This window comes from Caretta caretta, chromosome 25, assembly GCF_965140235.1.
Source record: "Caretta caretta isolate rCarCar2 chromosome 25, rCarCar1.hap1, whole genome shotgun sequence".
Taxonomy (NCBI): Eukaryota; Metazoa; Chordata; order Testudines; family Cheloniidae; genus Caretta; species Caretta caretta.
Genome location: NC_134230.1, coordinates 13,641,354 through 13,653,391, shown reverse-complemented (window position 1 = coordinate 13,653,391; position 12,038 = coordinate 13,641,354). Strand labels below are relative to the sequence as shown.

At 54.8% G+C, this 12,038-nt stretch overlaps 1 protein-coding gene across 1 annotated transcript; it reads left to right on the top strand.

The window, feature by feature from the left end:
* Nucleotides 1-1,185: 1,185 nt before the first annotated feature.
* On the top strand, nt 1,186-11,757 carry LOC125627001 (activated RNA polymerase II transcriptional coactivator p15). The gene is made up of 5 exons (XM_048830654.2): nt 1,186-1,284; nt 6,519-6,588; nt 7,444-7,560; nt 7,871-7,979; nt 11,065-11,757. Exons 2-5 carry the CDS (start codon nt 6,520-6,522, stop codon nt 11,142-11,144), a joined length of 375 nt encoding a protein of 124 aa, XP_048686611.1. The 5' UTR covers nt 1,186-1,284; nt 6,519; the 3' UTR covers nt 11,145-11,757.
* Nucleotides 11,758-12,038: the final 281 nt, after the last annotated feature.

The window sequence follows — 12,038 nt, the reverse complement described above, 5'->3', positions numbered from 1 at the left end:
GGAACAGCTATTCTGGAATAACTCTCCGTGTAGACAAGCTCTTCCTCATGAAAAATACCATGGGAGCTTTGATGTCCATGTGGAGTGGAGGTCCTTGGTTTTGAAGGCCTCACCCTACAGCTTTACCCTACCGGATTTATCTATCATCAGGGCCCTACCAAATTCAAGGCCATGAAAAACGCGTCACAGATCGTGAAATCTGGTGTCCCCATGTGAAATCTGGTCTTTTGTGTGCTTTTACCCTGTACTATACAGATTTCACAGCGGACACCAGCATTTCTCTAACTGGGGGTCCTGACCCAAAAGGGAGTTGCAGGAGAGTCACAAAGTTATTTTAGGGGGGTTGCAGTACTGCCACCCTTGCCTCTGCGCTGCCTTCAGATCTGGCTGGCTGTAGAGCAGTGGATGTGAGCGGGGCGCCCAGCTCTGAAGGCAGCGCCCTGCCAGCAGCAGTGCAGAAGTCAGGGTGGCAAAACCCCATCAGGCCACCCTGACTTCTGTGCTGCTGCTGGCAGCAGCTCTGCCTTCAGAGCTGGGCTCCTGGCCAGCAGCCGCCGCTCTCCGGCTGCCCAGCTCTGAATGCCGCAACCTCCCCCCCCCCCCCCCCCACAACTCCTTTTTGGGTCAGGACCCCTGCAATTACACCACCATGAAATTTCAGATTTAAATAGCCGAAATCATGAAATTTACCATTCTTTAAACCCTACAATCGTGGAATTGACCAGAATGGACCCTGAATTTGGTAGGGCCCTACCTAGCATGGCTGCAGGGCGGTGCTGACCCAGGGCCTGCAGGCCACCCAGGAGTTTCACCCCCGAGTCAGCCGTCCCCTCCAGTCAGGCTGGCCAGGAGCCCTGGTCTCTAATCCCCGGACTCTGCCCCTCGACTGGAAGGAGAAATGGGTCCCAGGGATGCTGTAGCCCACCCGGGGGCTCCCCCCTTGCTGGAAATGGAACCCAGGAGTCCTGGGTCTGCTGCTCTGATCCTCTGGGCAGGTGCCCCTCCCAGGGAAGGGGAGGAACCCAGGAGTCGGAGCTTTTCCTGCTTCTACCAGCTCATGCCCGCCCCTTGCCCAGCTGGGGGGGGGGGGGGGTGTGTGACCTGACCGACGTCCCAGCGATTGGCTCGGTTGTGGGCGGGACTGGTTTGGTGGAATCGGGCCCAGCGATTGGCTCGCGGGGCGCGGTGATTGGCAGGAGCCGGCGCTAGGAGGGAGTCGCGGGCGCCGTGGGCGGGGCCCAGCGCTCGGAGTCGGAGAGTCTCGCTCGCGCCGTTCCCCGCCAGGTACGGGGGGGGCTCGTGCCTCTGACCCCCCCCTCCCGGCCTCGGCTCTCGTGCCTCTGACCCCCCTCCCAACAGCCACTATCTCCCTCAACCCCCCCCAGGCCCTCGTGCCTCTGACCCCCCCATCTCCCCCAGACCCCCCCAACAGCCCCGCGTGCCTCTGACCCCCCCACAGCCCCTATCTCCCTCAACCCCCCCCCATCCCCTCGTGCCTCTGACCCCCCCCATCCCCATCTCCCCCAGACCCCCCCAACAGCCCCGCGTGCCTCTGACCCCCCCACAGCCCCTATCTCCCCCAGACCCCCCCATCCCCTCGTGCCTCTGACCCCCCCACGTCCCCATCTCCCCCAGACCCCCCCAACAGCCCCGCGTGCCTCTGACCCCCCCCACGTCCCCATCTCCCCCAGACCCCCCCAACAGCCCCGCGTGCCTCTGACCCCCCCACAGCCCCATCTCCCTCAACCCCCCCAGCCCCTCGTGCCTCTGACCCCCCCCCATACCCATCTCCCCCAGACCCCCCCAACAGCCCCGCGTGCCTCTGACCCCCCCACAGCCCCATCTCCCTCAACCCCCCCAGCCCCTCGTGCCTCTGACCCCCCCCATCCCCATCTCCCCCAGACCCCCCCAACAGCCCCGCGTGCCTCTGGACCCCCCCCACAGCCCCTATCTCCCTCAACCCCCCCAGCCCCTCGTGCCTCTGACCCCCCACAGCCCCATCTCCCTCAACCCCCCCCAGCCCCTCGTGCCTCTGACCCCCCCATCCCCATCTCCCCCAGACCCCCCCAACAGCCCCGCGTGCCTCTGACCCCCCCACAGCCCCTATCTCCCTCAACCCCCCCCAGCCCCTCGTGCCTCTGACCCCCCCATCCCCATCTCCCCCAGACCCCCCCCAACAGCCCCTCGTGCCTCTGGACCCCCCCACAGCCCCATCTCCCTCAACCCCCCAACAGCCCCGCGTGCCTCTGACCCCCCCACAGCCCCTATCTCCCTCAACCCCCCCAGCCCCTCGTGCCTCTGACCCCCCCCACATCCCCATCTCCCCCAGACTCCCCCAACAGCCCCGCGTGCCTCTGACCCCCCCACAGCCCCTATCTCCCTCAACCCCCCCCAGCCCCTCGTGCCTCTAACCCCCTACAGCCCCATCTCCCTCAACCCCCCCCAGCCCCTCGTGCCTCTAACCCCCCACAGCCCCATCTCCCTCAACCCCCCCAGCCCCTCGTGCCTCTGACCCCCCCATCCCCATCTCCCCCAGACCCCCCCCAACAGCCCCTCGTGCCTCTGGACCCCCCCACAGCCCCATCTCCCTCAACCCCCCCAGCCCCTCGTGCCTCTGACCCCCCCACATCCCCATCTCCCCCAGACCCCCCCAACAGCCCCGCGTGCCTCTGACCCCCCCACAGCCCCTATCTCCCTCAACCCCCCCCAGCCCCTCGTGCCTCTAACCCCCCCACAGCCCCATCTCCCCCAGACCCCCCCAGCCCCTCGTGCCTCTGACCCCCCCCATCCCCATCTCCCCCAGACCCCCCCCAACAGCCCCTCGTGCCTCTGACCCCCCCACATCCCCATCTCCCCCAGAGCCCCCCAACAGCCCCTCGTGCCTCTGGACCCCCCCCCACAGCCCCTATCTCCCCCAGACGCCCCCCAACAGCCCCTCGTGCCTCTGGACCCCCCCGGCCTCGGCTCTCGTGCCTCTGACCCCCCCCAACAGCCCCTATCTCCCTCAACCCCCCCAGCCCCTCGTGCCTCTGACCCCCCCATCCCCATCTCCCCCAGACCCCCCCAACAGCCCCGCGTGCCTCTGGACCCCCCCCCACAGCCCCTATCTCCCCCAGATGCCCCCCAACAGCCCCTCGTGCCTCTGGACCCCCCCCCCGGCCTCGGCTCTCGTGCCTCTGACCCCCCCAACAGCCACTATCTCCCTCAACCCCCCCCCCCAGCCCCTCGTGCCTCTGACCCCCCCCACATCCCCATCTCCCCCAGACCCCCCCCACAGCTCCTCGTGCCTCTGGACCCCCCCACAGCCCCATCTCCCTCAACCCCCCCAGCCCCTCGTGCCTCTGACCCCCCCACATCCCCATCTCCCCCAGATCCCCCCCACAGCTCCTCGTGCCTCTGGACCCCCCCACAGCCCCATCTCCCTCAACCCCCCCAGCCCCTCGTGCCTCTGACCCCCCCATCTCCCCCAGACCCCCCCAACAGCCCCGCGTGCCTCTGACCCCCCCACAGCCCCTATCTCCCTCAACCCCCCCCAGCCCCTCGTGCCTCTGACCCCCCCTACGTCCCCATCTCCCCCAGACCCCCACCAACAGCCCCTCGTGCCTCTGGACCCCCCCCACAGCCCCTATCTCCCCCAGACGCCCCCCAACAGCCCCTCGTGCCTCTGGACCCCCCCCCGGCCTTGGCTCTCGTGCCTCTGACCCCCCCAACAGCCACTATCTCCCTCAACCCCCCCCCCAGCCCCTCGTGCCTCTGACCCCCCCCCACATCCCCATCTCCCCCAGACCCCCCCCCACAGCTCCTCGTGCCTCTGGACCCCCCCCCCAGCCCCTATCTCCCTCAACCCCCCCAGCCCCTCGTGCCTCTGACCCCCCCCACGTCCCCATCTCCCCCAGACCCCCACCAACAGCCCCTCGTGCCTCTGGACCCCCCCCACAGCCCCTATCTCCCCCAGACGCCCCCCAACAGCCCCTCGTGCCTCTGGACCCCCCCCCCGGCCTTGGCTCTCGTGCCTCTGACCCCCCCAACAGCCACTATCTCCCTCAACCCCCCCCCCAGCCCCTCGTGCCTCTGACCCCCCCCACATCCCCATCTCCCCCAGACCCCCCCAACAGCCCCGCGTGCCTCTGACCCCCCCACAGCCCCATCTCCCCCAGACCCCCCCAACGGCCCCTCGTGCCTCTGACCCCCCCAACAGCCCTATCTCCCCCAGACACCCCCCCCAGCCCCTCGTGCCTCTGACCCTCCCCCACAGCCTTGGCCCTCCTGCCTCTGACCCTCCCCAACAGTCCCTATCTCCCCCAGACATGCCCCCCCAACAGCCCCTCCTGCCTCTGACCCTCTCCCACAGCCTTGGCCCTCGTGCCTCTGACCCCCCTCCCAACAGCCCCTCGTGCCTCTGACCCTCCCCCACGGCCTTGGCCCTTATGCCTCTGAGCCCCCCCCCCCAACAGCCCCTCGTGCCTCTGACCCCCCAACAGTCCCTATCTCCCCCAGACACCCCCCCCCATGGCCTTGGCCCTTGTGCCTCTGACCCCCCCCCCATGGCCTTGGCCCTTGTGCCTCTGACCACCCCCAACAGTCCCTTGTGCCTCTGACCCCCCTTAACAGCCCCTATCTCCCCCAGACCCCTCCCCAACAACCCCTCGTGCTTCTGACTCCCCTCAACAGCCCCCGTCTCCATATCTCCCCCAGATCCACCCCAACAACCTCCCGGCCCTCGTGCTTCTGACCCCCTCCCAACAGCCCCTCGTGCTTCTGACCCCCTCCCAACAGCCCCTCGTGCCTCTGACCCTCCTCCGCAGCCTTGGCCCTCTTGCCTCTGACCCCCCCACACACAGCCCTATCTCCCCCAGATGCCGGGGCCCTCCTGCCTCTGAACCCCCCTCCCCCCAACAGCCCCTCGTGCATCTGACCCCCCACCATGGCCTCAGCCCTCCTGCCTCTGACCCTCCCCAACAGCCCCCTCCCCTTGGATCTCCTGCCTCTGACCCCCCCCAACAGCCCCAGCCCCCATCTCCCCAGCCCCCAACCCTCCTGCCTCTGACCCCCCTCAACAGCACCCCAACTCCCCTGCCCTGGATCCCTCCATGTCTGCCCACCTCCCTCAGTGCTCCCACTGTGTCCCCTGTCTCTTCTGCCTCAGACCCCCCAATATTCCTCCCCTGGCCCACAATCCCTCGAGGCTGAGATGCTGCCTGTCATGCCCCAGGCTCCTGGGGATCGCTAGGCGTTGTGTAGGAAGGGGCTGTGTGCCCTACCCCTCATACAGGGACCTCCTCCCAATGCTAACATGGTCCCTTCTGGGGACCCCTGGCCTTTTGGGATCCCAGCCTCTGTCCTTCTCTGCTGCTCGCTCCCTTTGGGAGGATGGGCAAGGCTTGCTGAAGGGCAGCAGAGTTTTCAGTCCCCACCTTCTCCTCCTGTTGCCTCTCTCCTTTCTGGGGGTGCTCCCATGGTTGTCCCATCCACCTTGTACCCTGAAGCGACCATTTGGTCGCTGCTGCTCACAGCTTCGGAGACAGTGTTCACCCCCTCAAAGAGCAACTTTGGGGACCTGCTTTAATATCCCCCTCCCAATGAAACCACGCTGCTCATCCTCTTACTTACTGGATCTGATTTGGGCATGGGGATTTCAGACTGCCAGTTCCCCTGGGCTTGTACACAGCACCTGGAGTTTTCCAACCCTTCTCCCTCATTTTCTCTCCTCTCTCCATTTCCTTCTGTCTAGTTCTGTAATGGGTGTCCATTAGCACAGGGCACCAAAGTTTCTTTCACCCCAGCTAGCCTCAGTTCAGTCGTCCTTGTGGTAAGGAGCCTGGGCAAAAATCCCTGGAATTATTCCTTGCACTCTGTGATGACTGCAGAGTTCTTACTCTGCGTCTCAGAGTAGGTGACTGGTGCACTGCTGGGCACCTTCCTTCAAAAGTTATTTTTCCTCCCTTGGTATCCTGCTGTTAATTGATTTAACTCGTTAGACTGACCTCACACTTGGTAAAGCAACCGCCCATCCTTTCATGTATTTATACCTGCTCCTGTATTTTCACTCCATGCATCTGATGAAGTGGGTTCTAGCCCATGAAAGCTTATGCCCAAATAAATTTGTTAGTCTCTAAGGTGCCACAAGGACTCCTTGTGGTTTTTTTAGAAATATTTGAGAGATGCTGAAATGTTGGGGAGATCAAAGGAGTGTTGTATTTTCTTATCCCTCTTTTTCTTGCCCATCTTCCATGTTATGTGGCTTTACAACACGACATCTGATTTAATCATCGTTCCGAGACAACTGCTGAAGACTGAATTGCCCATTTAGATTACTGGAACTGGAGCATTGTTATGACTCTGTGTCATTTACTCCACATGAAGTGAAGCCTAGTGACTCTGCCATTAGAGGGAGGAGCGAGCTATCTGTGCTAGCAGCTAAAGATCTGTAGTGTGAGGAGGGGGTTATTTTGCTATAAATGTTGTGTGGGGTTGCAAGTGAAGGGTTCAGTGTTTCTTCTTTGGTGTTTGTCTTCCAGAATGCCCAAGTCCAAGGAGCTTGTGGAAACAACCACTTCAGACAGTGGATCTGATGCTGAGAATGAAAAGGTATCGGTATACAGTAGTTGGGGAATGAGTCTGACTTTGCTTCCACATATCGGGTATTCCCCTCCTATACATACACCCCTCCAGTGGAAAAAAAGGAGCAATGTTCTAGGTGCTTTAGTTAATCCTCTAAGGGCACGCAAATAATAACCTGAATTTCAGGGTACTCACTTAGTGGGCATCATTGTCATGAGTGAACTCTGGGGTGAAAGTCAGCAACTAAGTGTCCTTCCCATGTCATACCACTGTGCAAGTTAGGGTGCTCGTTGGCACTGAGGCAAACCCTATGCTTACAACAAGTGGATCATTTTTTTGCATCCATGCCAAGCAGAAGAGGCTTTGGGGGTTTTCTAATGTTACTTGAAAAGTCACAGCAGGTGAAGGGAGAGCAGTTTCCGTCCTTGCTTTCCGGATCTGGATGGCGTTCAGCCTTGTAGAGCCATGTAAAGGCTATATCATAATGCAGTGAGTGACGGTTGCACAAACAACTTTAATTCTAGCACTTCCTAAATTTTGAGGGCTTGACTTTACAGCCTGAATGTTCCTTTAGTGTAGTTTTTAATGTAATTATTCATAGTTTTGTCCCACTCTACTGGCTGCAGTCTAGTTTTAAGAGGTTGCAGACACGTTTAGCCCAAGCACTGCTGGTTGCTAGTGTAGTTAACAGTAGAGTGCCATGTTAGTATTATTGCAGTTTGTATGTCTTGCTGAAGAGGCTGTGAGTGACTTATCAGATCCCATCTGATGAAATGTATGTAAGTCCCATCATTTGAACTATCTAGAAGCCCCATAGACTTGAGAACTAGATTAATCACAAGGGGAAGGGGGAACTGTCCAATTGTGACCTCTTCTTTACAGAAAAGAAAAAAGGAGATGCCGTCCAAGCCGGAGAAAAGGCCAAAAACTGAGGCCAAAACTTCAAAGGTGGCAACCAAAAGTCAAGGGCAAGACAGTGAAGAGGAGGGCATGTTCCAGGTATTGGTGGGAGGGGAGAGGATCTGGTATTACAAACAAATCTACCTCTGTCACTTCCTTCAAATCCCCCCGCCACATGCACACACAAATTTCTATTTGTTAATTTTCTAGCCAAATCGGAATTCTTTCCTGGTTTCTTGCATAGGTTTGTCCTTTCTCTCTCCAGTTAAATACAATTTGTGTCGACCCAATGGAGTTTTAAGTAATGAGATGAAGTAATATGGATGATATTCATGTATATGAAGCTGGTTGCAGCGTTCCTCAACTCAAATCCAGACCTTTCTTTAACTGTGGTTTAATATCTTTGCAGATTGGGAAGATGCGCTATGTCCGAGTGTCCTGCTTTAAGGGGAAAGTCCTTGTGGATATCCGAGAATTCTACATAGATAAGGAGGGGGACACTAAACCTGGGAGAAAAGGTAACCAGACATCTCCACTAGGTGGCAGTAATGCATCATATCCATCTCCTTTCCAATACAATTAAAATAATGAATGAGTCTAGGGCAGTCTTGTATCCAGGAGTTGGAAACTTTACATTATTCTTTTTAAATAACTGACTTCAGCAACTTCTGAAAGTCTCCAATATTCCCACTGCCATTTGATGCTGGAAAGTGAGCTGCGCGGCCCCATGATGGGCTATTAATGAAAGAGCAACCAGCACAGTGACCTTAGTCTATGAAGCTTGGCTCCCTGCCCATTTCTGAAGGGGGACTTCAACTGAGGAAGGACATGAAGAGTAGGTAAACTGAATATCAGATAAAAGACAGGAGATGGAACATGATCGAAGATGGGGTTATTCTGATAGCCAGCATAAGGCTCCACTATGCAGGGATGTAGTACCTTAATTTGACCTTACTTCACCCTTCCTGCTCCCTTTTTCTCCCATCCAACTATTTCTCTTATAAACAGCACCTCTGTGGGTGTAAAATAAGACAGGCCAAAGGAAAGTAGAAAATTGTAACTCTCACATTGCTATCCAGCGTCTGGCTATTGACAGACAAAACTAAATATATATTGAAGCAACATACATTGGCACATGGGCCTGTTAGAACTCTGGGGTTGTAAAGTGTAATGTGCATTCACCCTAATCTTTTAACAGTGGAAGTGCAGTCAGCAGGGACTGCAGGATCCCAGAATATGATATTCCATCTCAATCTGAACGGAAACTGGAATTCTATAATCCCTCCAGGCTATACCTCCATATTAAAGCCAGGATGACTGCAATGTGCCACATAAGGTGCATATCTGAGGCTCCTGGCAAGTTGCCCAGTGTGACCCTCAGTGGAACAGAGTTCGGGTGGCCCTTTATTAAAGAGCCATGCAGTCCTTGGAATAACATGATCTGACGTAATTTTTATATGACACAAAGGAAAGAGGAAAACAGCACAGCAAGTAATTTAAAGGCTGCTGTGGAACAGGGGCATCATTCACTCCAGAACTTCTCTCCCACTACTGAGTTAATGTTCGTTCATAGCCCTTTACGTTGCAACTTTCCGGCTGACAGTGATTTGCTTAGTTGACTCACTTGACTCTAAGTTCCCAGGCCACGTCTGTAAGTTATTCCCCTCTTCTGCCCTATGTGTTGGGGTATTCAGCAGAGATTCAGTTACATGAAATTTCCCAGGAACCGTTCAGTTCTCATTATTGATTTTGTGTCTGTGCAGATGAATTTCTTTCAGCTTGATTTGCCCCTCGAACACTAAGCATGGTTTACCCTCCAGAAATTAATTTCCTTCAAAGAAGTTACCACTGTACATAAGTCACTTAAAGCAAACAGCTTATCCTATAATGAAAGGCAACAGATCCCTGAAACCTTTCTGTGCCAGTCTAGGGGGAGTGGGAGACAGAAGGGGGATTAAACTCTTTTGGCACATGTGGGAAACTTGCCCAGAATACAATATCTGATGAGGTTCAACAAGGACAAGTGCAGAGTCCTGCACTTAGGACGGAAGAATCCAATGCACCGCTACAGACTAGGGACCGAATGGCTAGGCAGCAGTTCTGCAGAGAAGGACCTAGGGGTGACAGTGGACGAGAAGCTGGATATGAGTCAACAGTGTGCCCTTGTTGCCAAGAAGGCCAATGGCATTTTGGGGTGTATAAGTAGGGGCATTGCCAGCAGATCGAGGGACGTGATCGTTCCCCTCTATTCGACATTGGTGAGGCCTCATCTGGAGTACTGTGTCCAGTTTTGGGCCCCACACTACAAGAAGGATGTGGAGAAATTGGAGAGAGTCCAGCGAAGGGCAACAAAAATGATTAGGGGACTGGAACACATGAGTTATGAGGAGAGGCTGAGGGAACTGGGATTGTTTAGTCTACAGAAGAGAAGAATGAGGGAGGATTTGATAGCTGCTTTTAACTACCTGAAAGGTGGATCCAAAGAGGATGGATCTAGACTATTCTCAGTGATAGCAGATGACAGGACAAGGAGTAATGGTCTCAAGTTGCAGTGGGGGAGGTTTAGGTTGGATATTAGGAAAAACTTTTTTACTAGGAGGGTGGTGAAACACTGGAATGCGTTACCTAGGGAGGTGGTGGAATCCCCTTCCTTAGAAGTTTTTAAGGTCAGGCTTGACAAAGCCCTGGCTGGGATGATTTAGTTGGGATTGGTCCTGCTCTGGGCAGTGGGTTGGACTAGATGGCCTCCAGAGGTGCCTTCCAACTCTGTTATTCTATGATTCTAAGACAGAAGATCTGTTCATCTGCTACTTAGAACTTGGGTCTGTAGAGGAATGTTCATATGAATGCGGTCTCTTCTTTTTCGATGTACTGTCTCTAGCCACTGATGTTTGTCTAAAACTTAATAAAATTTGTGACTAAGTGTCAGGACATGTTACTTTTGGTTTTGCTCAGGAAACAAGTGGACAGCATCTGGGTGGAACCAAGTTGGCATGCCCATTACCATGTTTCTTTTCCATGGAAAAGGCCAGTTACATCAAGTTGGCTTTTTCTCTGCGGGTGGCTTAGCTCCTGCCTAAGGAGCTAAAAAGAAGCCAATTCCTCCAAGTTTAAGCCATCATAGTGAATGTTAGCGGTAGATTTTGTAATTGAAATTACGGTTGCTGGGATGGGAGTTTGCATTACCCATTTGGCCAGCACAAAGGACGGTACTCTAATTGCTGGACTGGGAGTGAGGGCTCCTAGGGTTTATTTACAGCTTTGCTATGACCTTGGACCATTTAGCAGTTTCCTCCTCTTTACTTCCTTTTCCCCATCTGTAAAATGTGGGATACCGTCTCACAGGAGCATTAAAGCTTTCCATATTTCTATAGTACTAGAGGAGGACCACAGAAGCACACATTTCATATTTGCTAGAGTGTTAACATGGAGACGCTTTGCTTAAAAGGCTGCCTCAGTTTCTGTTCTGGGATCTGATTCAGATCATAAATTTCCCTTCTATAACTGCCCTTATGGAGCCACCTTGGCTGTGGAACTTGCTGATTATGCTATGCCTGGCTCTGCAGGCATGTCTCTGTAATCCTTCTCCTTTGCTGTTTCCAGGGATTGCCCTATCTGCCGAACAGTGGAACCACTTGAAGGAGATCATTCCAGACATTGATGCTGCAGTCAAGAAATTCTAAGATGTTGTTTATTTAAAATCCTGTATTTTTCCTTTTTTTTTTCTTTTCTTAATTGCTATTCTGCATTGGATCCCATCCAAGGGAAAGGTTCATTTGTTTTTAGATTGTGATAATGCTCAAGGGGCTAGAGATTGCTTTAAGGTTTTAAAATATAATGTGGAACAAATTCATGAACCTAGATTCAGTTTTGCTAAAAGAACCTTTAGCATCTTCAGCCCCTGCCTGTCCCTAAATCTTTGTATAGCGAGTGATCCCATCAGTGATCTGCTGCATGTAAGAGTCTGACTTCTAACTGGCATTTCCTGAGCTAAATGGCTATTGACTATCATGCAGAGCTGTCTAGCCGCTCCACATCTGTTGCGATCTTCCACTTGGCTGAATATTTAGTAAGGAGTTTAGTCCAGCTACCTGCTTGCCACGCTTCCACCTCATCTAGGCTCTGGAAACTCTGCATACAGCATTCTGGCTATTTCAAGTAGCTTTTGTGTTTGGAGCTCCTCCCCGCCCCCCCCCCCCCTTGAAGAAGGGGATTGCAGCACTTCAGCAGGGAAAATAGCATGTAGAGGATGAATATGCCCAATAAATTTGTTTGCATTACAACAAAAAAAAAAAAGTGTAGTCTTCCCTGTTGGTGGTAACTTAACTCCCTGTTTTGTCCTCCCTGTTTTGTGTACTGGTATCAGATTTCCTTCTACAGGGAAAATAAGTGGTTGAGCAGTGGCCCTGCCTTAAAGTGTAACCTCTCTTTCTTTTAAACGCAAAAAAACCAACAACTTTTTTGCTCTGTAGAATTGATGAGATACCTGTCTTGGCAGAATATAATAAATCGTGCAGGCCACAGGAGGCCCTCAACTAGATCATATATTCTGTCAGAGGGGCAGTAATTACTTAATA